The sequence below is a fragment of the Orussus abietinus genome, unplaced genomic scaffold, assembly GCF_000612105.2.
Source record: "Orussus abietinus isolate OABI.00-Male unplaced genomic scaffold, Oabi_2.0 scaffold7, whole genome shotgun sequence".
Classification (NCBI taxonomy): Eukaryota; Metazoa; Arthropoda; class Insecta; order Hymenoptera; family Orussidae; genus Orussus; species Orussus abietinus.
This window is the reverse complement of record NW_019394453.1, coordinates 1806671-1833279: the sequence shown is the minus strand read 5'-3', so window position 1 is coordinate 1833279 and position 26609 is coordinate 1806671. Positions and strand designations below refer to the sequence as shown.

Sequence of the window (26609 nt, the reverse complement as noted above, 5' to 3'; positions counted from 1 at the left end):
CGTGCGCAACTCGGGACACGTTCGATCCGTCCGAGTTCCAAATCCTTCCTCGGCCGGTCGGACTATTTGTCTTCGGTTGTTTATAAGCCCGACGCGCCGATCGCTTCCCCAACGCGGCTCGTTCAAAATCGACAGCCTAATTGAGTCGACCTTGCAGGACTCTGCCTTTTCGGCGGACGTGGTGCAAAGCGGATTTTTGGAGCGACAAGAATGACATATGCTTAATGAATTTCTATGTGCATTTTTTATATATATTTTTTTTTTCCCGATACAAATGCACCCATACGCATGTATATACAGGGTGTCCCCGACCTCGCGACCAAGAAATACAGCACGATAATCTTTATTTAAGGGGATGCGAAAGTGCCATCCGAGAAGTTCATGAAACTTTTCTCCGAGATCAAATCGTTTCAAACTTTGCAATGTGAATATGGAGGCTATAGGAAGGTTCTGATGGCCATTAAAATTTCAATTTTTATGGGAAATAAAAGAAAAATGTGTCGTAAAGAAATTTAAACCTAGAAACTAACCTAGAGGGAAGCGAGAATCGCAACTATGACCGGGGGTGAATTTCGGCAGCTCCTTGGAAGTCGGCGCGTCGCGTCGGCACGACGGAACGGTTCCGTTTAACGATATCGTCCGAGAAAAAGGAAATACGAGGAGAAAAGGAGTCGGCGAAGGGGTCCGTTCGGTCCTTTGGGCCCCCTCTGCTCCCTCTACCATAAGCCCGTAATACATAATATTTTCGTTTGGAGATCTCCGCACCGAGATCGGTTTATGCTAATTTCCGCGCATGCGTCCCTCTTTTTAAGCCGTAGCGTCGTGTGCGTCACGGTCCGCTTTTTCTCGCGTATACGTGCCCAGGCCGAAGAGTGTGCAACGCGTAGGCAACCGTTCCCGCGGGGCCCAATCGTTATCGCAGGGCTCTTATCTCTTCTTCGGACTCCTTTGCACGAGCAAAGCGAGCCCTTCTGCAATTATCCCCCCCGGGTGCCCGCTTCGATCCGACGATTTCATTTTTCCGCACCGCGGCCATGCGACTCGCGCTTTCGGCGTCCTGGGGCCCCGGAGGAATTTTTGCGAAAACGCGAGGGGACGCTCCGATCGCCGACTCCTCTTCTTCGACCGAAGGATGTCCCGGTCGAAGGCCGAGGATTTAACCGAACGGGACCCCGGGTGAAAATTGCACGGTTACCTGCGTCGCGTTCGCGGTTTAACCGGCCAGAAATAGCCGGAGTTCGGAAGACGCCGCGCGGACCGCAACGCCGCCATTAAAACGTTTCGGACGCTCGTCAAATAACCATTGTCATACGCCGGCAGCTGCTGCAGGTTGAAACGGCGAAAACGACCAAACTGGACTCTAAGTGGGCGAAAGGATGTAAAATACGCGTCTAAGGCTATGAAACGTTTAACTGCCACATGAGGACCATTTGATGGGGTCTGGTGCAAGATGCGTCGGTTTCAGACTGTCTTCTACCCATCTCGGTACTCCATGCTGAAATGGACGCGACGCGGGTTCCTATCCCATGGTCGATAGATCGCGGAATAACGACGCGACTTATGTCGAGGGGCTATTCACTCGGGAAATCATCGATTTTAATGCGAGAGATTACGTTGAAATCGGCTGGAAATCATCGAAACATTGTCACGATTTTAATGTTTGAATTTCACGGATCATTAAAAAAAACATTGTCAGAAAATGCCGAACAGCGCAATAACACTTGTCTTTGATTGCGTAGAGAGCCAAACGACTTTTTTTTTTGTGTCGAAAAATGCCAATCGGCGCGATAGTGCTTGCCTTTTCGCTTGCGCATTCAGAGGCAATAAGCAGAAAGCAAGAAAATTATCCGACACATCGAATCGCATCTCCAGGCCGAACTCGTTAGGTCGAATCATCACCCTCCTCTAGGACGAGCGACGTATGCAAATCGCGTTAAAATTCGCTCTTGACTATCTTCTAATCATTTTATTGCTCACTGTTAAAACAGTCGCGATGCGTATTCTCACGCCATGAATCATGGAACTTATGCAATATTTTTCCTCGCGCATTCAGAGGCAATAAGCAGAAAGCAAGAAAATTATCCGACACATCGAATCGCATCTCCAGGCCGAACTCGTTAGGTGGAATCGTCGCCCCCTCGCGGACGAGAGACGCACGCGAGTCGCGTTAAAGCTCGCCCTCGCCCGTGTGTTACGTGTGCGACCGTCGTAAGTTTCGCGAATGCATCGCGCCCAGCTCGTAAAGTGCACAAATAGAAGGCGAAGAGGAGAAGCGGAGAAAAGACGAGGAGTGCTGGAGGTGAAACCGGAGGAATTTCGAAATTTAAGATTCGAGGCATCGGTTGCCCGTGCCCACGAGGACCGGGCCTGTCGTCGATTCCGCCTCGGGCGGCTAATCGTTATTTGTATTATAATAACAGAGGGAGAGTCCATCGGGGGGCCGAGATCGCGATTCAAATCCGAAGGGGTCCGCGGAATTTCGTCCCGCCCCTGAGCGATTTCTGGGTAAGACTCCTTTTTCGACGGATTTACCTTCCATAGCAGAAGAAGCAACTCCAAGTACTTCCTAGTTTCACCTCAACTCTTAAGGTGATATGAAAGGGTCATTTTATATACGTATATATAAAACGCCAAGATATTTATAACATTTTTCTCCAAACTGAATTCACCGAATCGTTGAAAACGTCAGGTTCTAAAAAAGGTCGTGACGCGATGCTCGTGAAATTTCATTTCTCAAGAAAGAAAATGTTATTTATCTCAGACTAGAACCAAGGACACATACTTTTTTATTTAAAGTGAAATTTCACGGGCGTGGCGTTTTTTCTTAGGGCCTCCATAATCACGCGCTGAAGTTTCAAATGATTCGCAACACCTAGTTCAAATGAAAGTCTTATAAATAGTTTGACGTTTCGATATGTATAGGATGACCCTTTCATATCACCTTAAAGAAATTTGCCCACAACCCTCTTCTATGCGTCTCCCGACTTCCATCACTTTAAGCGAGTCCTCAAATATCCCTCCGAGACGTTCCTCCGTGGTTTCGACCAAAGAGTCGTAACGTTTCCACCTGTCCAGAAACCTAACGAGTCTTCGACGTCTTACGGCGCGGTAATTACCGGAGGTAGAGGGAGACCGACTTAACAAGAGCGCCTGTATGCTTGGAATCTTACAGTGGGCCCTTCTGGCCCTTTAGCTAGGGTCGATTGCACCAACCGTGATTAGGGTGAAATTTCTTAAGGCAAATGTACCAGTGGCCATGAAAAGCAAGCGAGGGATGATAGCGGTCTCGGCCGGGTCACACTCTTTGCGCATGCACCCACTAATACACGGTCGATCAATAAAAGAAAGAGAATAAACACAAGGAAACAAAATAAACGCAAGACTGAACTAAGAGAAATACTGCCTATTGGTATGATTACGAATAAATAGGAAACGATAACAAAACTAATAACGCTACTCTATCTAACTCTACTCGGTTTCGAACAAGCCATCGATTGGCAGAAGGTTCGCGAGGGTGTTCCCGAAAGCGGTGGGGTGACCGTTGCGACCGTTCAAGGGGCTCATCCTAGTCATCGGAACCGAGGCACAAATTCGAGCGGTCGGAATCGACGGAATCGCGACACCGACGTGGCGGGCTCGAGCGGTCGGCTCGATGCGGTCGTCAGTCGCGCCTCGGCCCTCGGGGAGCTCGGATGCAGCCCCGCGGGCCGACGTATCGTCGATCGAGCGACCGTCGGCCGATTTCTCGGAAGCCGCTCGGCGGAGAGTGCGGAGGAGCTCGAGGGTCGACCGGTATTTTCGTAGCACCCTGTGTATGCACGGCGCACGAGAGGGGTGCGGCGGCCGAGGGCCGGTCGGCGGAGAGCTTGGCAGTCACTCAATGAATTATTGGCCATAATAGCAGTGGCAGCGAGGTTGGGCCTCTTCTCTCGCATCCTGGCCCACGACTCGGGCCGGGACCCGCAACCCATTGCCGTCGCGTCGGGAGGAGGCCCGTATTGTTGCCGTGCGCGCTTACCGGGCCACTCTCTCTCTCCCCCCGCATCCCCCATAGCCCCCTAGGTCCCGCTCGTTGCCCCCACCCCCGCGGCCGGTCCTTCCGTTTTTATTATCCGGGGACCATTTTTCGGCGAGCCGACGCCGCCGCCCTTCCTCCGCCTGTCAAAACACCACCGTTCGCCCTTCCCTCGAGATCGGCGTCATTTACAAATCGATCGGCATTCCCCCCCTCGCCCTGCGATCACGTGAGATTATTCACTCAGGAGCCCGTGGATTTTAATTTTCGAAATCGCGTGGAAGCCGTCGGAAATCACCGGAACGTTGTCAGAATTATAAGGCCGATCGACGCTTGTTACCGAAACATATTACTAATCGTGTGGAATTAAAGTCAATCGATTCTCGACAAAGGACATCGTTTGCCCAGGTTCCCGAAGGAACGATCCCTCGACCGGCGGCCCTCCAGACGTTGGAAATCCCGGAAGAATATGGAATCCACCGAAAGAGAGAAAGAAAGAGAGCTGGCCGTCTTATCTGTTCTCTGTTGGCGCCGCGTGACGGCCCGCCGCGCGCTCTCTTTCGTCCCTAACCTAACCCCACGGGAGTCAAAGGCGAGTGGTGCGCGCGAAGGTAGCGCCGAGTCGTAATTCAATCGGCGCTCTTGCGCCGTTTCCCCCCGCGTTCCGTTTTCATAATCTCGGATTCAATCTGCGCCGAGTGTGTGACAAGCACCTCGGAGGCGTATCGTGCGAGTCGCGGCGCGTTTCCAGGTAATCGTCGGAGGGCTCGGTCGTTTCCCCGTTCCGCCGTCAGGAGCGGGCCGAGCGAGCCCGAGGGGAGTCAAGGGGAGCCGAGGAGAACCGAGCGATGCCGAGTCCGGCCGAGCGGGCCAGCGCTCCCGGCGCGGCGGGAACGAGCGACCGCGCGACCGGTGGATATGTGGAACCCGCCGGTTCCGCGAGTGCACCTCTGATCGCCCTAAGGCTTTCCCTCCTTTATTATTACCGGCATTGTTGTTATTATTATATTATCATCGCAGCAGCCCCTTCCATATCGAGGCCTCGGGGACGACACCGGCGTGGGCATCGCGGGACGCGAATCTTTCCTAGATTCCCCCAGTCACTTTTCTCCTCTCCCCCCGGAAACTAGCCTAACCTAACCTCGCTTCAACGAAGACATTCCGTGAATCTCGAACCTTCCAAGGATCGATCTAACTCTTTCGATGGATCTTTTGAGGTAATCTCATGGTACGGACTAGAAAACGACAAATGGTCGTTGAGTTGTTCAAGAGAGCGATTTCGAGGCACGTCGGTGACGAGGACGCCAATGGACGTGGGGGCCGGGGGGAGGGGGGCAGCGGAGGGGAGAGGGGCCCAAGGTGGCGGGCCCAGGGCGCGCTAAGGGAGGCGGAGGGGTACCTACGCACCGCAGCAGACATTATGCTAATCCGCTCGCGAGGATGTACGCCCGATAAGCCGCCTGTGCCTCTCGGTATATGTATATAAGTCCCCCGGGCCCCGTCGGCGAGGCCCGGGGGCCCCCACGCCCTCGATCCCATATAATGCGGAGTCGGGCCCCGCGTGCTTTACATTATATTATATTACGTTATACGTCGGCATCGTCGCGGGCCCTCGAGGACGAGGATCGGCGGGGAACCGAACGGCGTGCTCGGCCACCGGAGAACGAGTTCCGAGCGATCCGTGCACCGAGCTCGGGCACCCGGATGTCGCTCGGACGACGCCTGACACCGCCGACGACACGGCCCTAATCGTTATTGGTATTGAACGGTCCCGGGACCCGACGTGGCCCGTCCGCTCCGGGTTTTGATACCTCTGACAGGAATTACTTAGGAATGCCGATGCTAATTAGGGCTTATCGGATTAATCGAAAGGTAGTCGCGCCCGTGAGATCGGCATCACCGACGGTCGAAGAGAGGGGCGAGAGGGAGGGAGACGTTTCTGGCAACCCCGCGTCGGGGAGACTCCGCGTTCGACTAAAGTCCCGGCGCGCGGATAAATCGCGACGCTCCCTGGCTCCAGTTGGACCGGGACGGGTGATAACTGGTCCCCGCATTGTCGGAGTAACTAACCGGCCGACGGCACTATTTCATATTCCTGTTTCGCGGCGGGGGCCGCCCCCGCGCACCGGCCCGTGCCCCTCCTTTTTATTCCGCCGGGGACTACTCCCGGGTTTCATAAGTTAGCTCGAGTTTCCGAGGTATACCTGTCGGCTCGCGGGCCGCGCGTGCGCGCGCGTCACCCGGGACACACCCGCCGGGAGAGCGCGCCGCGGGAGGGGTCCGAACAATATTTCAAAATTAACGTCACGCCGAGGGACGAGGCCCGCCGACGCTCGTGGGGAGACCTCGAGACGGTTACGCGGAATGCAGGGTCCGAGGTGTCTTCGACGAGGATGCGCACTCGGGAGCGATCCGTCCTCGCGGAGGGCGGAGCGTTGAGTGCGACGAGCGGGCGCGCGGCGCGCCGTCGAGGACTCGCCGTTCCCGCGCAGGCGCGGACAAAGGGCGGCACGCGCGCGCTCTCGCTCGCCCCCCCTGCCTTTTCGCGACTACCCGCGGCACCGGTCCGCGCGGACCGACGGACGGCGGGAGACTCTCATAGGGGCAGCGGCCGAACTTCGGCCCCCGAGACTCGGGCGTTTCCGTGTCCCTTCGGGTCCGCCGCCACCCCGGAGGCGCGACCGCCGACCGGCCGGCAGGAGGCGCGGAATTCGCGCGGGTGTGCCGACCGGAGAGTGGCGGGAGGAATGCGTGCTCGAAGGACGTCGGTCCTTCGTTTTTGATAAATCAAGACGGGCGACCGCGGAACGATAGTTCCGAGAAGGCGAGCTCGCGGCCGACGGCCGGTGGGGGCGAAGGGGGTCGGGGCCCGAGCACCGGTGGTCATCGTTAGGAAATATGTCGGGACCCGTGTACGCCTAGGTCCTAAATAAATCTAATCCGAGCACAATAATCGTCGGGAACGCCGGGCCCGCCACGGGGCCGAATTCCCGGAGCCCCCCGCGTCGCTTAATTTATGCCGACTACGTATACGGTCCTCGGCCCGTTTGTTTGTTTATGGGTGTTACCGGCACGCCGTGGAGGCGCTTCGGTATCGGAGACTCGTGATCGATGGCCGAGGCCGGACGGCCACGATGACGAGCCCGATACCGAGCGGCCGCGTACCCTTTCCTTTTAATCACTCGGAAAGTTACACGGATTCCGAAGGAATAAATCACCGCCGTAAGCCCGACTACGGATATTCCGCCGATCGGCCTTTTCGCCCGCTCGGATCCCCCCGCGACCGACGCGCTATCTGCCGGCCCGATCCGGGACGCGCCCCTTTCCGAATCGATCCCGTCTACTCCCGTTGCGAGTCGAATTTCTCCTCGCCTTCCTACGTTTTCCCACAATTTTCACCTATTTTCCACGATTCTCAGCAATGTTTTCAACGATTTTACAAAATTCTCGACAGCTCACCAAGATTTCCAACAGTTTTCCACGATCATCAACAATTTCCCAAAAGTTTCACTAACTTTCCACGATTTTCCACAATTTTCAAGATCTTTCACGCTATTCCCTCTCACGTCATCCCATACCTCGGTATCTTCAGCGACTCGCCCTCTTGGAATTAACCCTCGATCGCGTTATCGAGTCCCTCCTTGTACTACACACTTGCGTTAACCTTCGTAAGCGTCGAGGGGTCCGATTGCGCCTAAAAAGGTAGAAAAGGAAAAAACATTCCCTCCCCCTTGTCGTTCTTAAGCGACGTCCATTTCGGCGCGAGCGAACGAGAGGCAGACGCTGGCCAGTGCCCATGGGAGGTACCGACGGGAGGAAAAAGAAGCCGAAGGACCATTGGACCGTCGCTCGCCGGTAGATAAGCCTCCTTTTTACGAGCACCGTGCATTATGAGCACAACTATCGAGTATTAAGGTCTTCGAGGAGCGCTCATACGAGCGCTAAAGACGCGTCGCGGGGTGGTCCCGCCGCCCTCCCCGAGGACTGCCTCGCGCGCGCTTTGTGGGGACGCGCCGTTCGACGCGGATTTCCCACTTGACTAATCGTTCGGGAACTCGCGGAGGAACTGGTTCAGGGAACCGGCAAAGGAGAAGGGAGATGGCCCTTCTCGGTGGGACCATTAACGATCCCTCTCCTCCTAGAGATCGGGGACGATTGCCCGATTCCGTTACCTTCCTCGACGTTGTTCTCAGTGACGAATGATTAACGCAATATGGCCGCCCCTGGAGAACGAATCGAGTATTTCGTCGGGTATTAAGGGGATGTGAAAGTGGCATCAAAGAAGTCTCTTTAAGGAGACTTCTTTCCGAACTGGGTGTAACCGAATCGTTTCAAACTTCACAGTGTATATATAGAGGCTACAAGGAAGGTCCTGACGCTCATGAAATTTAATTTCTTATCAAAGATGTTAACGACACCTATAAACAAATTAAAAAAAAATGAAATTTCATGACTATCAGGTCCTTCCTTAAACCCTAAGCGGACTAAAGTTTCACTTTGCGTACCTTAATTACTAAATTAAAAGCATTTCAGGTCATTTACAGCGGTGGGAGGTGTTTTGGTCATGTAGAGTCGGAGTTCCCTCATTTTCCGCAAGGGGCGCTCGCATCGTTAGCTCGACGAAATTCTGAGATTCTGGGTCCACTTTCTGTGGAACCGCCCATAATCGTTGTCTCCTTATACTACTTCATGAGATAACCTTGCGACGTCGACCACTTTGCAGCCGACCCGCCGATACCGCAGACCTAGGGAATCGAGAGACATTTTGCATTTCATTGCCAATTTCCCTTTTTTTTTCCATTCTCGAGCCACGGAGCCGCGTCATGCATGATTCATAAACCGCGGGAGAGAGACTCGCACGAAGGGTCCGTGCCTAGGAATCGAAATATTTACGACTTCGTGGAATCGGCAGGTAACGCCGCTCGATCGGTTCTCTTCTCGTCCGAAGTCGTAGTCGGTCCCTCCACGTAGGGAACTTGACCACTCGACCGAATTGACCGAACTAAATTCCGCAAAAATTTCCCGGAGAAATTCCCGTACCCGTTCGAAGGAGTGTCCACTTTTCAGGCTCGCTGGATATTTTTCTGCCCAGAGTTGAGTCGCGTCGATGCATCTTTTGACGATTCCCGTGCATTTGTCGGTATGCGAGTTGGGCCCTAAACGGGGGGCCGTATCCGAGGGTCATTAGCGGGCGCGGGCTTTGGAGCTCGCGAGATAAAAACCCGGACCAACCACGCTTTACTTTCGCCTGGGACCCATAGGTCCCAGGAATGGCCACTATGCGAAGGTCACCCGATTACCGACAGATATGACGGTCCGAGGGTGGCTCTCGCTTTCCGAGAAGAAGAAATCCGGCCGAAAGGGGCCCGGGCCCAAGGTGGACCCCATTCCCGCCCCCTCCTATTCGCGGGGCATTGCCGCCGCTTAATGCGCTCCTCCTATCGCACTTTTAACCGGCGCAATCATTTTTCACGGTATACGTGAGCGAGTATGCGTACGTCATTAAGAATCCGGGGGGCCTCCTCGATGATCGGACGTATGTTCTCGAAGGGACCGAGGGGGTACTCACTCAGGAAGTAACGGATTTTAAGGTGATGTGAACAAGTGGCATCAAAGAGGGAAATATCGTTTATGAAACTTTTCTCCGAAATAACGTCTCAAACTTGACCATGTGAATTTGAAGGCTGTAAGGAAGGTCTCAAAACCCATGAAATTTCAATTTTAACATAATTTCTTTATACCTATTTTCAACTATTTTAATAACATGAAATTTCGCGAGTGTCAAGACCTACCTTAGGGTCTCCTCATTCATGTATTAAAATTTCAAACAAATTGGTACACCCAATTCGGAGAATAGTTTCATGAACGGTTGACCCCTAAGATGCCACTTTCACATCCCCTTAATGTGAAAAATCACATATAAATCATCTTTAACCGTAACCAAAAATCACTGCATAAAAATCATTCCAAAACTAAAACGTCACGATTTTAAGACCTTCCGTCGCTTGTTACCGAATGGCATTGTTTATCATATGAAATCAAAAGCTGTCGGTTCTCAAAGGAGGAAATCGTTTTCACTGATTTCCAAGTGAATAGCCCCTTGCCTGAATCGTATCATCGTTTCAACCTCCCTGAAATCCTATCCTGTGTGAAACTCTTAGCACGATAAATAGCTTGATTTTTGGAAAAGACAAAAAAAACGCTTTTCTTCAAGGAACCCCGGATTCAAAACGGCGGCCTCCGGTTGGCGCCAAGGCTTCGCTCCTTTTACGTCCTATTCGCAAGGCACTGCCGTCACTTAATGCGTCCCTCCTATCGGCAGACTTTTAACCATCGAAACTGCCGTCCGCCCATCTTCCTCACTGCCGCGCACACGCGCATGCGCGCACGTACGCGTCTTCGCAGCGAGTGAAGGAGCGAGCACGTCGGTTCGCATAATTGGTCCGTGCATCTTGTTATCTTCCAGGACGAGTCCTTCGTCCCCGAGATAAATGAATTCTACTACTGGGATCCTGTTGCATTCTGCGGACGATTTCGCGCTGATAAGCCGAGGTGGCGATCGGGGAGTACTTTAGCCGGCGCAAACGAGTCGAATCCGATGGCCTCGACCGGGCCAGATACCGGCACGGATATCTCACCGACGAAACGCAACGAAGGAGGACCTTGCACCGTGCCATCATCCCTTGTCTCGAAATTCGCGTCCCGATTCGTGCCAAGCCTCCATCCCTAAGCGTTTGCCCAGAAAAAGCGGGCGAAAAAATGAATCTCGACGCGGTGGGCCCCAAAATGGCCGCGCCAAGAATATTCTCCATAACTCGTGCTAACTGAACTCTATACACCATTATCTGGTGAACCGCTCCAAAGCACACCGTAGATTAAATTCTATTTCATCGTTGGATATGTACGTTAATTATAATTCCAACGACACCCGCTTGGTTTTTCCGATGGATCTCCACGTGTTTCTCGCATTAAAATTCGGGACTTCCCGAAGGAGTAACCCCTTGTACCGGACACAGTTATGAATTTTTCCACGCCATCCCATAAACCTCTAGGTCAGATGTTCGGTTTCGAATTCTCTGTCGTGTGAAATTAGGATATGGATATGCGACCATGTTGTTCCTCGTTGGAAAGGAATCGTTAGGCAGGCTCGTCGAGTGCGCGTGCCAAGAGACGCCATGGAACGAGGTCCAAGATGGAGGCGTCATGCACGTCGAAGATAAAGAGACGTCCAGAGGCTCGACCTTCGGCCGGGCACGACTCGCTTCGTCATATTTGTCCGGTGAAACCTCGGGCTGAGTCGAATCCCCGTCGCGATTCGCTAGAAACGAGTTCCTACCGGCCGAGTCTGGCGAAATGTCAAAGAATCGGCGCGTCGCCGCGTCGCCGTGCCGCTGCGTCGCCGCGCCATTGCGCCGCAGAGCTGCCTCGCCGCCGCGTCGCCGCGCCGCCGCGCCGCGTCGCCGCGAGGCCGTCGACGTAGACGCGAGAGGACAAAGCACGGCTGCAGGGATAAAAGGGACGGGAGAGGAGCGGTTCCACGGAAACGTCGCGTTCGCTCGAGCGAGCCGGTAACCGTCGCGGCCCTCGCGCGGTCCCACGCCTCGAGAGCCTTTAGGTGAAGATATTTATAATAGCGAAGGCATTCCGCCGCTGCGAGGTCGACGGGGGGTCCGGAGGACACGGTACCATAATGCCCGGCTACTTTGTCTATTTTCTTTGGACGTCCACGACGGCGTCCCGACCGGGCGATCGGCTCTATCGCGCCCCGGCCATCCCAAATAATTATGACGTTATACCCTAGGGGGTTTACGGGCCCCATTTGAAGGCTTCGGGGGGGGGGGGCTCCTTTATTCGGAGGTGGGCCCCACCCCAACATTTTCTGCGTTTTCCTGGCAACTCCGCCGAACGGCGAGTAAATTATTTCGTCCCCCGGTCCGCGCAGAATAAAAAAATAAAAAATAACCAAAGAAACATCTCGTTACCTCAGAGTATAATCATTTGTCTTGAATAAAATCAAATACATTGTTGCTTTTTCGCAGAAACGTTGCATCCAATTTATTCCAGTTTATTTCAGTCGAATTATTCCTTATTTTAACAAAATATTTCTTGGGTACTATTCTAAGAAATATATTCTATGGTTTGATGAAAACTTTTTCTCAGGGTAGATGTGGATTGTTATTTTTTAACGATATTTATTACTCCTTAACTTCGACTAACTTCTAGTTAAAAGAAATGTCACTCAAATGAAGAGACCTAATGTTAAAATGGCAAAATTAATGTTCTCATTAATTCTCGATATTCTTGGTAAATTATCGGGCGTTTCACGGTTACCTTCTCCAATTTTATCGTTACCGAGTGTTTTCGAACTCTAGGAGAGAGTAAGGGGGAATTTAATAGGAAGATCGACGGGGAGTCCGGAGGATCATATTTTCACGAGGCATCCGCGCGTCGGTGTCAAAACCCGGAGAGACTGCCCATAACGCGTCCTGGGGACCCCAAATAATTATGACGTTATACTAAACGGAGTTTACAGTGTCCTCGCGGTCCCTCCTCGGAGGAGCCAGGAGGGGGTCGACTTCTTTATTTGCCGCGAATCCTCGTTCGCCATGCGCAAAACACGCCAAATGATGACGGTAACGAGACCCCTCCTGTGAAATTATTTCAACGTCTTTTATACTCTGGTGGGCGCTACGCAGAAATTAGGGACGCGCGTTCTGATAGGCTATCATTAACAATAAATATAAATATCGGACGCGTTTCTTCCTTCTCCGTCGATCTTGCTCCATCAATCCGAAGTCCTCGCGGTTCCAATAACCGCAAAGTGGGGAAATACGCGTTTAAATAACGTTAAAAAGTTACATTATACTGCATATCTCTCCTCGACTACGGATAAACGCATCGGAAACTTAACGCGTAAAATCAACGTTTCTTGCGAATGTATATGTAACGTAGAGAGAAAAAAAAACAGTGGGTGGATGAATATTTAAATTTTCACACTTATCACTGTACCATTTTCTTGACTATTTCCACCAGTTTTATATAAAACGTGAATTGCGCTACTTTGCGTCTATCGGGTCGGCGCTCGCCGCCATTTTTGTTTTCCTCTTTCAACCGAGGAGCGATTCTCCGTTAACGTTCAGCAGATCATCGACATAGGCCCCAGGTAAACATCTGTGCCCGACACGAAGACCCCCAGCTCGTTTGCCGAGTCGTAAACCCCAGTTATTCAAATATTTGACAGTCGGAAACGAGGAGTTCCGACCGATCGCGAGGTCAAGAAACCGCAGAGTCGGAAACGAAACGCTCATTAACTGAAATCGCATGAGCATCGACCTCCTGCATCCGCAGGTGCATCGACAAGTCGAAGAATCAAGAGCCATTATCATTAGGGCCGATTCCAGATACAGGCATAAGGATACCTTGTGAAAAAAGAAAATAGTTCTCTCTAAGAAATATACATTGCTACAACAAAATTATGAGATCAAATACGCGGAATATCCGTTCCACGTGAATTCCTTTTACGCGTAAATAACGTCTGTCAGTATGAAATAAAAAAAAAAGTTGGAAATAAATACATATAAGTTTTAGAAATACATATTTATTTCAAATGGCTTAACGAACAAAAATAATTGAAATAAATAACCGTGTAAATCGCGTTGCAATTTATCGCGTAATGATATACGAAGGATGTATATACGTCCGCAGAAATGTCAGACTGAGTAGAGAAAATCCGTTCAAATAAAGGATATCATTTTTCTTCTCAGCAAAATAATTGTTTCCTGCAATCGTATATGATCCCTGCAACGATATATGTATTTGTTTGAGGGAAATAATTTTTTTTTCTCAGCGTAGAGGGAAGCGGATTCGATTCGTCTCCTGCGAAGGACGAGTCGGGCGGATCTCTTTTGTGGAAACGCCTGTCGGTCCCGACGAGCGCTTTAACCGACTTGAGAAGGGTTTCGCGTCGCGCCGAGAATTCGTGAATGCTGACAAAACGGAGGAGGTCAGGCATACCGAGGGCGATGCCAACGGACAATGCCAGGTGGTCCAAGAGGAACAGGTAGACCTCGGCCAGCGGGATGCACCGCGGCTTAGAACAGTCCAGAAGGTAGGTAGTCCCCGAAGCGTTTCCGAAGAAGGCCCCCGGGACGGCGAGGGGAATCGGCTCCTCATACTTTCTCTCCCTCTCGTCTATCCTAGAGGAGTGCGAGAGAGGGAGAGAGAAAACGGGACAAAATCGATCTCTAAGATACGCCACGGGGCCGGGGGGGGGGACTTTGAGGAATTTCGAAGGCCTTATGCGGAGCAAGTCGATTCCCTCGAATGGAGGGCCCACGGGAATCCGAAGGTTCCCCGTCGAGAAACATTTCACGCAGGGAATGCCACGGGTGTAGGGAAATATTAATAAGGTCCTCGTTAAGCAGCCCCCGGTGGCGCGGCGTCGAATCGCTTTCAACTTTTCGGACTACTCCACCCATTATACGATCCGTTGGACACACGTCCAGGGTTAATCCGAACAAAGGTACCTAATAACTATCCACGATGCGTAATTCTCTATACGCAATCCAGCCTGTGCGCGAATGTGTACAAAAAACATTCAAATTCGGCGCGCTCGCAGTGGCGCGCGACGGCCGCCATCTTGGAGAACAACTCGACGCGCGCGCATCGTCGCTCTTCATCCCTTTGACTCTATATTTCTCCTAAGCAGCAGTCCACATCGCGAATCAAACCACACACATCGCGAGTAATTTCGTCAACGATGAATTTGGATGCATTTTGACATATGGTGAAGGCATCTTTAATCGATTTAGCGTCCAGTAACTGCACCGTGAAGAGCGAGGCGACGCCGGCGGGTAGAGTAAATCGGCCACGTTGGCGCAGAAGAAGCGTTTAGGCGTTTCGTAGGCAGAGAGCGTAATGCCCTCGAAGGGCCGGGCATCTCGGGGCCCGTCGAAAAACCGGCGTTCGGCGAATGATTTTTCGTCATCCCCGGTGAAGTAGGAGGGGGCCAAAACGCCAGCCCGCGGCCATTCCTCGGCCGGCGCATCGCTCGCGCGTCGTTAGGACATACCGTGCGTGCGCAGACGCGGCTTAGCCCTTCTCTGGCGAGCGGGGCGCTAGCTTTTTGCCTAAGAATCCTCGGCATCGAGTCCGATCCGCGTCATGCGATCCCCGGTCCCCGAGAGATATCGAACCGTCCGAATTGGCCGATACCTCTTTCGATATTCCCCTCCCTCCGGCGAACCCTTGGGCCTGTCCTCGGTCGCCATCTTGCCGCGAGCCGAGGAAGACGTTGAAGAATGAACGCACGAAGATCGTGATAACGAGGGCGATGATGGTGACGACGATGGTACCGACGACGATAATGATAATAATGACTAAAGGGGGGAGCCGGAGATAGAGAGATAGGAAGGGAAAGAGAAAGAAGGAGGGGGGGAAAAGGATGCGGCCGTCGTACGCGGATTTCGAATATGACATCTGACGTCGGCTCGAGAACGAAGCCGGAGAGGTGGAGTCGGAATTTATGGTCGAGAGGGCACTCTCTCGCTTCGTCCCTCTCTCGACTCCTTGTTTCTCTCTCTCTCTCCCTCTTCTCTCCCCTCTCGACGAACTCGGCCGGGCGAGATCGATTATGGAAACGACGTGCAGAGGTTTCCCTTTTGGACACGACCAAAGGGTTAGGGCGACTTTTTCCGAATTTCCAATGGATCCACGGAGTACAAGGTTTAGTTTACACCGATGGTTTTGTCAAATTGTCAGCGTAAACCATTGTATATCGTCTTGGTACAAGGCGCTCGAAACGTGCCCGTCGTACCGTCTTAGCACAACATTGTTTACATCGAGAGTTTAATAAAACCACATCTTTACTCCGCGTAACAAGTGATCGGTAAAACTAAACCCAAATTCGAGGTCGAGTTCGTAGGAATGCGAGTTTCCAGGTATAATATGTCATGTGATATACGCAGTTATTCCTTAAAAATACATACCTGTTTACATATGTGCTGAAAGACGTTTATAACCTAGCGAATATCGTATATCGTACATTTGCGGCATCCTCTATATCGGAAACGTAATTTACTGATTTTCCACGATTTTGCTACGGTGAACTACTTGATTTACGTAATATACGTCAAAAACGTCGAAAAACGCGAGATTATCCAAACCTGACCTGTACGGGTGGACAAAACTGCTTTCCTGGTGATATGACGCAGAATAGTACCCAAGATATACGTGTGTCCGTCATTGTACGTACATTGCATACCGTACATATACATATTAACGCTCCGAGTGTACCCGTCGACGCGTCGACGCGTGTAAATAAACTAGGAAACGTCTCGTTAGACCAAGATGGATCCTTCGTACCTGGCCGGCCGAAAATGGGCGTGCGTGGCGTTATACAGTAGTTGCTCGCGGTGCTCAGTTTCCGAGATGGTATCTGGCCGGCGAACACGCGTAGTTAGAAACACGCCGAGTAGGCGGTATACCTCGGGTGTACAAGGTTACGTTCGCGCCGAGCGGTCCTTGCCTCCGAGGCGAGTCCCCTGGCGGCACCGCGCCGATCCTCTCGGAATCTCGCGAGCGATCAATGCCGAGAGGTCGATCGGACGTTATCGCGGGTCGCCGCGAGATACGAGGCCGTCGAAACGATGGAAATACTCGGAGCCAAGCGCGCCCACGTTGTCGACTTTTTTCCCCCGTCCACTCCTTTACCCCAATTATTTATTCGTTCGTGACCTTGCGTTTCCGAAGGGTCCGTTTACCGGCGCCCCCCTAGTGGCAGGTAACCATGTAATTCCGCAGGGATTAAAGTAGTTTACTTATAACTATACCGACGTTCGGTAAAGGGGTATCGATGAGAAGAAGTTCGCGTCCGACAAGGCGAGCGGGGATTCGCGAAGGCGGCGGCATTCCCCGCGCGCGGGAGAGTCCGACCCGACAAAAACGTCCGAACTGCGCGCGGATCCCGAGAGGAGTCATAGCCCGACGGGCCGAGGACCGAAGGAGAGGAGCGAGCGAGTATCTCCCCGTGGAGCGAGCGTCTCCGTCTGAAGCCCGCATCTCTACATAGAATGCGCGTCTCCACGTGGAGTGACCATCTCCGCGTGGAGCGAGCGCTTCGATTCGGAGCGCCGCGGTGGCGTTGCCGGTAACCGGCGGTAGCGAAGGGACCCACCGTACCGACGTCCGTGGCCGCGTCCCTCCGTTAGTATGCGTTCGCTTGCCGGGGATCAAGTTTTTCTCGACTTCCGAACCTCCGAGCGAGCCGGAGCCCGACTCGAATCCAACTTGGCTTCCTGGCACGCAGTTCGTCTTGTCGCTTATTTCCCCCTTCTCGCGACCGTACCCGTTCTGACCCCCTCTCCCATCCCACCCCTCGCGCCATCTCCTCGACGTACCTCGTGCGCGCTCGCGGAGGTCATTACTTTCTGTCATTGCCTTTAATTACATCAGGTCGTTGTTATGCAACGTGTTTGCTTCTCGCCCGCGCGGACGCACCGGCCGATCGCCCTCGAGGATTCCTCGGTCCATGGGAACCTGGCTAAGTGTGACCGACGCCGCACCGCCGCGACGCCGCGTCAGACGCGCAACCCTCCGGAGGTACCGCGTCGCGTCGTGATTTTCTCTTAAGGGGGTATTACCGTCTAGAAGCTTGTTTTTTAAAGTAATTTCCAGGAATTAATTTTGCGAAAACTATTAAACCTACGGGGCAGGGGGTGTGAAAGTGCATCCGAGGGGTCGAACATTTACGAGACTTTTCCCCGAATGGGATGTACCAAATCGTTTAAAACTGTACAACATGAATATGGAGGCTATATGCGAAGTCCTGACCACCATGGAATTATATTATAAAAAAATTTATAACTATTACAAAAATTGATATTTCAGGGGTGTCAGCATCTTCCTTATATCCTCCATTTTCACATCGCAAAGTTTAAAACGATTAGATACATCCAATTCGGAGGAAAGTCTCACGAACGAGACCTCTGACGCCATTTTCACCTCACCTTGGTGCACCGAGTTTTTCTTCATTTATTACTTTATTTGGAATCGTGTGCGCCTACGTACGAATTCCATGCATAGTATATAAACTGTAAATAGTGCTCGGGAATATCGAACGATTTTTAGCGGTGTCGTAAGAGCGGACGAGACGGAAAGGTCTAGATGGAGGAGAGGCGTCGTTAGGAAAAGTCTCCAGGGCGTCTCTCGTTTATGGGCTTCCCGACCTCGGGTCGTTTCCCCGTGGAAACCGTAGAAACCGTGGAAACGGGTTTGCCGGGCTCGTCAAAAGGAGTCGGACTCTACCGCCACCGACTACAGGAGACGAATTCCCGAGATGGATCTCTCGGCGTTTCTTTTTCTCCGGAAAGGACGGATCCAGTGACGCAACCCGTGCAGTCGCCGTCCTCGTCCTCGTAACGCGAGAGCGGGTGGCGGTTCCTTTTGCGTTAATCGAACGAGTTAGTGGCCGATGATGCCAGTCGTAAAACCGCCTTAAACCCGACAATGGCCCTCCCCCTTTCGCCCCTCTCGCCGGCGCACCTTCCTCGCGTGCACTTTCCTACGTTTCGTGCTCTCCGTCGACGCGTGGATATTTCGAATATCGTTCAATTAAGGTAATGCGAAAGCACGGTCGCTGCCCAACCATGAAAGATCTCCGAAGGAATGGGAGCGAAAGATTACCCAGACCCATGCACCGAGAACAGAATGTCGAACCAACGAAATATTTCGACAATTCAAAGAATAATTATTTCACTCAAATAAACTCAAATAATTTGCCATAACTCCGAAGAAACGTCCCATTCAATTTATTCGGGTTCATTTGAGCCAAATGATTGTTCTTTGAATTATCAAAATATTTCTTTGGTTCGATGCATTTTTTTTTCTCTCTCCCGTTGTCGGTACAACGACGAAATCAGTTGAACGGTCGATCGAACGAAGTTAAGAGAAATTCTCAGCAGAACTCGATTTTTTTTTTTCGTGTATTTTTTCGAAAAATTAAATTTCGGGAGTTCCAAAACCTACATTGGGATCTCCATAATCACGCGTTAAAGTTTCAAATCACTCGGTGCACCCCGTTTGGAGATGTTTTATACTTTGACGTTTCGGTATATATATATGACACTTTCATAACACCTTAATAAACAATACCCGGATGTAGGGTGCTTCTTAAGATGAAAATTCAGTACGAAGGTAAGTGCCCATTTCGAGTCTTCCTCGAAGAGAAGTCGAAGAGCAGACGTTGCGCAGACGCGCGTCCTGCGCGTACTTCCTCCGTGTACCGAGCTTAAGCACTACATTGTAATATGCAAATGCAGCATTTCCGATGCACCGAAAGCCTCGGTCTACCGGGCTCGTCGGGCCGATTTTATCCAATAGCCGACATCGGCCAATAGATCGTCGGTGATCCGTCTCGACGATAGGAAAGTCGATTTGGAGACGCAATGGCCAAGCGACTCTTTGATGTACTCGCGTACTCGTTCGGCGTAATTTCCTCGGAAGCGATAAAGGATCGTGCACTTAGCGTGTCCCTAATTGAAAGGTCGCTTCGATCCGGATTCGATCGCTCGCAACATTGTAGGTTAGGTACTGCCTTAACGGGTGATCCACTTTCGGGGCAAAAACGTCGACGCTACATTATAATTGTTTCATTTTAAGTGATTTAAGGTGATATGAAAGGGTCATTCTATATACGTAAAACGTCGGAATATTAATAAAACTTTTTTTCCATCCCGGACGCACTATCATTTTAATTATTTCATCGTTTATCACTATATCATTTTATGATATTTCAATTTTTTTTCTTAATTTCATTATAAGTATTTAAAAAAATTTCTTATAAACATTGTAATTTCATGGGTGTCAAGAGTCTCCATATTCACGTGACGGAGTTTGAAACGATTCCTGTACGCAGTTCGGAGAAAAGTTTCACAATTGACCCTTCAGATGGCACTTTCATATCACCTTAACTGTTTAAATTGTTTCAGCTTTCGTAACTGTTTATAATCCAGCCATAAATACACGTCATCCGAATTAGAGCGAGGGGCTAATTTATGGAGGCGAACCTAGTAAGCAGGTTGTACCTTGCAGAGCCATTAAGCTCGTACGCGGACTCGTTAAATCATCCCCAGTGCGTTATCCGGTGTCGTATCGGTTCCGCTAAAGAACAGGTGATCTATTTCTCCGATACCGGTGTTATCGAAGATGAGCAGCCCGGCAACGGGACCCTTGTACATCCCCATGACTTTACCGTTACCCATAACCTCGAAATCCCGCGTACAACCTTTACAACAAATCCGACACTCCTGAGGAACGTTCCTCGCGTTGGACACTCGGTTACTCGGTATTTGGATCGATCAACCTACGGATAACCGACTTTCCACGGTTCTCGTTTCACTTTCCGGATTACTCGTGCACATGTCTGGTTACGAATTATCCGATCGTCGATCGTCACGTGATCTCGTTAATGTACGAGCGAACCAGATTGCGCTCCTATTCCCAAGACTACTCTTCCACGTTTCCCGTTGCCGTTAATTCGTCGTTCTGACTAGATCGAGGGTTTATTCGTTCGAGAAATCATAGATTTTAATGCGAGAAATCACCTGCAAATCGGCTGGAAATCCCAGGTAGAAATCGTTGGAAGTCACCGCCACGTTGCCAGGATTTTAAGGCCAAACGTGACTTCTCATCGGATCGCATTGTTTATCACGTGATATCAAAGGCAATCGTTTTCACTGATTTCCGAGTGAATTCCCCGCAGCCTAGATGAATCTCCTGGATCCAGGGATCCGGATGAAACAACAGAACTCCATCTCTCCCTCTCCAATTTCCAAGAAATTCTGCAACCCACGAAAGCCCGCGACACGAAGCATGGACTCACCTTGGTGGAAGTGGTGCAGGGTTTGCCGGATCCCACGCAAATGGCGTAAATCTCCACCTCGTACCAGGACACTCCAGCCTCCCTATCGAGAGCAGCCGCTGTAGAGAGCACGCCACCCTTGGGGTCGACATCGAAAAGCCTGTCCACCTGGGGCCCACCACTCGCAGCAGTTACATTCGTCACGTAGTACTCGACGTCGGTGTTCGACCGACGACTTCGCGCACTCACTCGAAGGATGCTGGCACCAGCAGCTTCGTTCTCGTAGACGCTGCCCTCGAGCTGGCCCCGATGTTCCCAGATGGGTCTATCGTCCTCTTCCCCGGGTACGATAAGGGTTAGGTACGTCTCGGAGGACCTCCTCTCGGCCTGGACGGCCTCATCGGTGGCGCGAACCCCGATTTGGAACCGAGAGGAGCGTTCAAAATTGCTCATGGACCTGGGGAACCTCATGGTCAGGAGGCCCGTGCTCCTCTGGACGCGGAACATGTCCGAGTAATTGTCCCCGGAGCCCATCAGCTCGTAAGTCACCAGGCCGTTGGTGCTGGAGTCCAGGTCCCTGGCTAGTAACTGGGCCACGGGGACTTCCTTTCCTGCCCGGTAAGTGGGGCTCCCCTTTGGTGGTAGAACTGCCGCAGACATGCTGACGAAGACGGGGGCGTTGTCGTTGACGTCTTCCACAATGACTGTCACCAGCTTCTCCGCGGAGAGCCTCGCAGAAGGAGGCTGCGCCCTGTCGGTGGCCACGACGACCAGCTTGAAGGTGTCCACCTCTTCCCGGTCTATGGGCAGCAGGGTGTGGATCACGCCTGTCGATGGGTTTATTCCAAAGTGCCGGCGTTGGTCTTCGGGATCCTGGCTGGCTATCGCATAGCTGACGAGTCCGTTTTCCCCAGAGTCCGGGTCCTCCGCAGTGACGGTCACGATGGGAGTGTGCACCGGGATGCCTTCTCGAATCTGACGGACTATCGCGGTGTTGGGGAACGCAGGTGGGTTGTCGTTCGTATCCACCACGTCTACCGTCAGGGTGGTCACAGAGCTCAGGCGAGGGTGGCCACCGTCCGTGCAGGAGACGTTCAACGTGTACGTTTCCAGTTCCTCGTAGTCCAGGGGTTTCCTAAGGTATAGGGCCCCTGTCAGAGGATCTATGTGGAAAGCGTCTCTCCTGTTCCCGGCGGCGATGGCGAAGGTGAGCTCGCCATTGGCACCCAGGTCGGCATCGGTAGCCTTGAACCTGACCAGCTCCGTGTTCGTCGCCGTCGTTTCCAGGACGGAGATCCTGGGCTTGCCGTCTACGAATTTGGGGACGTTGTCGTTTTCGTCGAGCACCTCAACGGCCACAATGGCCCTGGACATGAGACGCACCTCTAGTCCGGCATCGTGGGCCACCACCGTCAAGGCGTAGTTGTCGGTGGTTTCCCTGTCCAGTTCCCTGGCTAACGATATCTGCCCGGTAGCTTCGTCTATGACGAATCGACCGTACTGATTCCCGACTTCCAGGGAGTAGAAGACGTCGCCATTGAGACCCTCGTCGGCGTCGGTTGTGTAGACTCTCAAGAGCTGGGTTCCTATCGCGGCGCCTTCGCTGACTTGGACCCTGTATGGTACCCTCTGGAACTGCGGCGTGTTGTCGTTAACGTCGGTGACGTAGATGGTCACCTTCACCTTATCCCGCAGGCGGTTCACTCCGTTGTCGGTGACAGTGGCCTCCAGGGTTACGAAGCTGCTGCCGGTGTTGGCAACGAGCTGTTCCCTGTCGAAAACGTGGAGGGACTTGATGAAGCCGTTCCTGGGATCCACCGCGAAGTCCTGCTGAGTGGACGAGAGGGAAAACGTCAGCTCGGCGTTACGTCCAACGTCCCTGTCGGTGGCCAGCAGTTTCCCCACAAAGGTGTCCGGAGGCTCGTTCTCGCGCACGTGGAAGGTGAAACTGGAGTTGGTGAACTGTGGGGCGTTGTCGTTCTCGTCGATTACGTGGACGACCACAGGGACCACGGAACTCCTGCTGGGGTCGCCCTGATCCCTCGCCGTCACCTCCAAGGCGTAGTAGTCCCGTTCCTCTCTGTCGAGAGGACTCTTGACGAAGAGCTGGCCATCCGGGAAGATCCCAAAGCGGCCTTCGGAATTTCCTTCGGAGACAGTGTAGAGGATCCTGCCGTTCACCCCGGTGTCCGCATCGGAGGCGACCAGCGCGAAAAATCTGTCGTTCACCGGCGTCGATTCCGGCAAGGATGTCTCGTAGCTGGTCAACTCGAACACCGGGGTGTGATCGTTCACGTCTTCCACTGTCACTCTGACTTGATGTTGGGCTGAGAGCGGTTGGTTCCCGGAATCTGTAGCTGTGACTTCTAGGTGCAGGACCGTTCCTGGGGGCGCTCGCAAGGGTTTGTCCAGATAGATGATCCCCGAGTTCGGCGCCACCCGGAACTGCCCTCCAGGATTGTGGTTGAGGGAGTATGTTATCCTTGCGTTCGCTCCAGCATCTCTGTCCCTGGCTCTCGCCAGACACACCTCCTGCCCAACTGCAGCGTTCTCCTTCAGCAGGACCTCGTCGCCTCTCTCGCCTTTTGGGAACTTGGGAGGGTTGTCGTTGATGTCCAGGACGGTGATATTCACCGAGGTCTGGCCATGAGCCAGGCCAGCACGTGCAGCCACCTTCAAACTATAATAGGCCACCAGTTCCCTATCCAGACATCCCGCGGTACTGATCACCCCCGAGCTCTCGTCTATTTTGAAGTTCCCTTTAGGATCCCCATAGACTATGGAGTAGCTCATCTTCGCGTTCCCATAACGCGTGACCCTGACGGATCCCACTTCCCGACCCACTCCAGACATCGCTTCGCCACATTCCCCACGGTCCTCGGTGATGCGGAACTCGTACCCACTGTACGTTTCGAATTTCACCTCCTCCAGGTCTTCCTTCCTCAGGATCTCCACAAAGGCGTCCTTAGTCGCCCTCTTGTCCCCGGTATCCCTGGCCGAAATCGTCAGCTCGTACAGAGTCTTGTGTGCGGACCTCAGGAAACCTTGCAGGATGATCTCCCCGGTGCGATCGTCCACGACGAAGAGCCCATCACTGCCGGATTCGATGGTGTACCTGATCTGGGCGTTTTCCCTGGCGTCGATATCGGTCGCCGTGACCCTGCCTACGGTCGTTCCTGGCGAGGCGTCCTCGGCTACGGGGAACAGATACCTCCTCGGATAGAAAACCGGGGCGTTGTCGTTGACGTCCTCCAGATGGAGGATGACGGTGGCGGTGGACGACTGTGGCGGGGTCCCTTGATCCCTGGCCACCACCAGGATCCTGTACTCGGCCACCGTCTCCCTATCCAAGTTTATCATCGTCGTCAGATGACCGGTCAACGCATCCAGAGCAAACGTCTTCGGGTAGTTCTGCGACACACTGGGATGCAAGCTGTAGGCCACGCTTCCGTTGGTGCCCTGGTCGTTATCCACTGCGGTCAGGGTGGCCACCAAGCTCGGTGGTGGAGTATTCTCCGAGAGGGTTACCTCCACGATCCGTTGGGAGAACCTAGGAGCCTCGTCGTTCTCATCCAAGACGGTGACCCTGAGATGGGTGGAGGCATACTTAGGATTAGGGCCTCCATCCCTGGCGGAGACGCGTAGTTCGACGCTCCCCTGGATCTCTCTGTCCAGGGTGGCCTTTGTAGTAACCAGCCCCGTGTCCTGGTCTATCGCGAACCAGCCCTGCTCGTTGCCGGCGTCGAAGTCGTAGTATATCCTGGCATTGAGCCCGGAATCGGCGTCGGTCGCCGAGATGCTTGCCACGAAGCTACCCGCCGGGGATAGCTCCGAGAGGACCGCCGAATACTCGCTCTGCTGGAATACCGGTTCGTGGTCGTTGACGTCGTTCACGTGGATGACCAGATACGCGGTGGCCGACCTCGGCGGCGTTCCCCGGTCGGTAGCCACCACGGTGAGATTGTACTTGGGTATCTCCTCCCGATCCAGGCGTCCGTTTACGCGAACGATGTCGAAGCTCTGGGTGTTGTCCAGTCGGAAGTGGCCCAGCTCGTTCCCAGCCCTGATCTCGACGCTGGTCTCCCCGTTGAGGCCCTCGTCGTTGTCGATTACCGCGACCGCCGCCACGATGGAGTCGTTGACCGCGTTCTCGTCGACGGTCGCGAATCCCGTGGTTGCCGGGAAATAGCTGAACTTGATCTCGGGATCGTGGTCGTTGGCGTCCAACAGGTTTACCGTTACATAGGTTCGCCCGTCCTGCCTGGGAGATCCGTGGTCCCGGGCGAAGACCGTTATCACGCAGCTTTTCGGGCAGCTACCACCAGGTCGGGCGATCGTGCACGTCTGCTGGGGACAGTCCAATGGCTCCGCCGTTACCACGGTCCCGGTCTCAGGGTCGATCGTGAACTGCCTCTCCGTGTCCGGCAGGTAGTACGTCAGCTTCGAGTTGTCCTCCAGGTCCTTGTCCGTTGCGTGGACCGTCAGGACCCTCGTGCCAGCCGGGGCGCTCTCGTTCAACGCCACCACGTAATCGCTCTGCTGGAACACCGGCGGGTTGTCGTTCACATCCAGGACGGTGACGTTGACCCGCAGGTACCCCAACCTCGGGGGGCGTCCTCTGTCCCTGGCGCAGACGTTCAGGGAGTAGAACTCCACCTGTTCGCGGTCCAGCTTCCCGGTGGTCTCCAGGTGCAGGTAGGAGGTCTCCCCTGTGGGGTTGCCGGTCACCACCAGCCGGAACTTCCCGTCCGTGTTCCCCTCGACGATGAAGTAGTCGTCGACCACGCCGTTCTCCGGGGTATCCTTGTCGGTCGCAGCGTCCAGGAGGAGTCTGGTCCCGGCTGCGGCGGACTCCGAGAAACTCACGGCGATGCTAGCCTCCGGGAACTCGGGGTCGTTGTCGTTTATGTCCAACACCAGGATCCGCACCTCTATCGGGTAGGTCGGCTGACTGGACAGGATAACCAGGTCGTATCGGTCGCTGGTCAGCGCCTCTCTGTCCAGCACCTTGGCGGTCCTGATCTCTCCGGTCTCCGGGTCCAAGGTGAACTCCTGAGGGGGCTCGTTGAACCTGTACGTAAAGCCGAACTTGACCGGGATGGATCCTACCAGAGTCCCCTTGGGCTCTCCCTCTTTCACCTCCAGGGGTACCCTCGTGTCCACGGCTCTGCTCTGCATCGCCAGACCCATTCCGGTCCCGTCTTGCGGTAGCATCGGCGACCTCCTCGGCACCAGCCTCGCCACCTTCTGCGGCAGGTTCTGGGAGACCCGGTCGGCGGTTCCGTAGCTCGCGGCATCCAATCTTGCCCCCTCGACATATTGGTCCCTCGACAGGAGTCCCAGGACCAGGGTCAGTACCGTCAGTCCGTTGATCGGCATCTCTTCGAGGCCCGAACACCTCCGGCCTCCCTCTTCGGCTTCTCGTCCGCTTTTCCCACGCTCCTAGCTGGATCCCGATTGACCTCTACCGGTCGCTTCTCTTCGTCATCGTCGCCCGATCTCTCATCTCTTCCACTTGCGACGTCCTCGGCGCGTCACGTCGGTGCCATCTTGCCACCGAGGCCGGCTCGAGTGATCCGGTGCAAATCAGATCCCGGACAAAGACCTCCGACGCTCGACGGTGGACCGCATTTTCGGTCGAGACCTCTCCTCGCCTCCTGGCTCTACGAAATCGGAGGGACCGACGCCGACGGCCACCTCGTGGCTCTCCGACGCCCCGACGCGTCCTCCGAGTAA

The 26609-nt window shown here is 53.4% G+C and overlaps 1 protein-coding gene across 1 annotated transcript in view; it reads right to left on the bottom strand.

The window, feature by feature from the left end:
- Positions 1 to 26087, bottom strand: part of LOC105704181 (cadherin-related tumor suppressor) — an 88498-nt gene extending 62411 nt beyond the window's left edge. The window contains exon 1 of the mRNA XM_012433196.2: positions 20895 to 26087. Coding sequence (XP_012288619.2) covers positions 20895 to 26087 — 5193 coding nt within the window. The remainder of the gene's footprint in view (positions 1 to 20894) is intronic.
- Between the last annotated feature and the right edge of the window lie 522 nt (positions 26088 to 26609).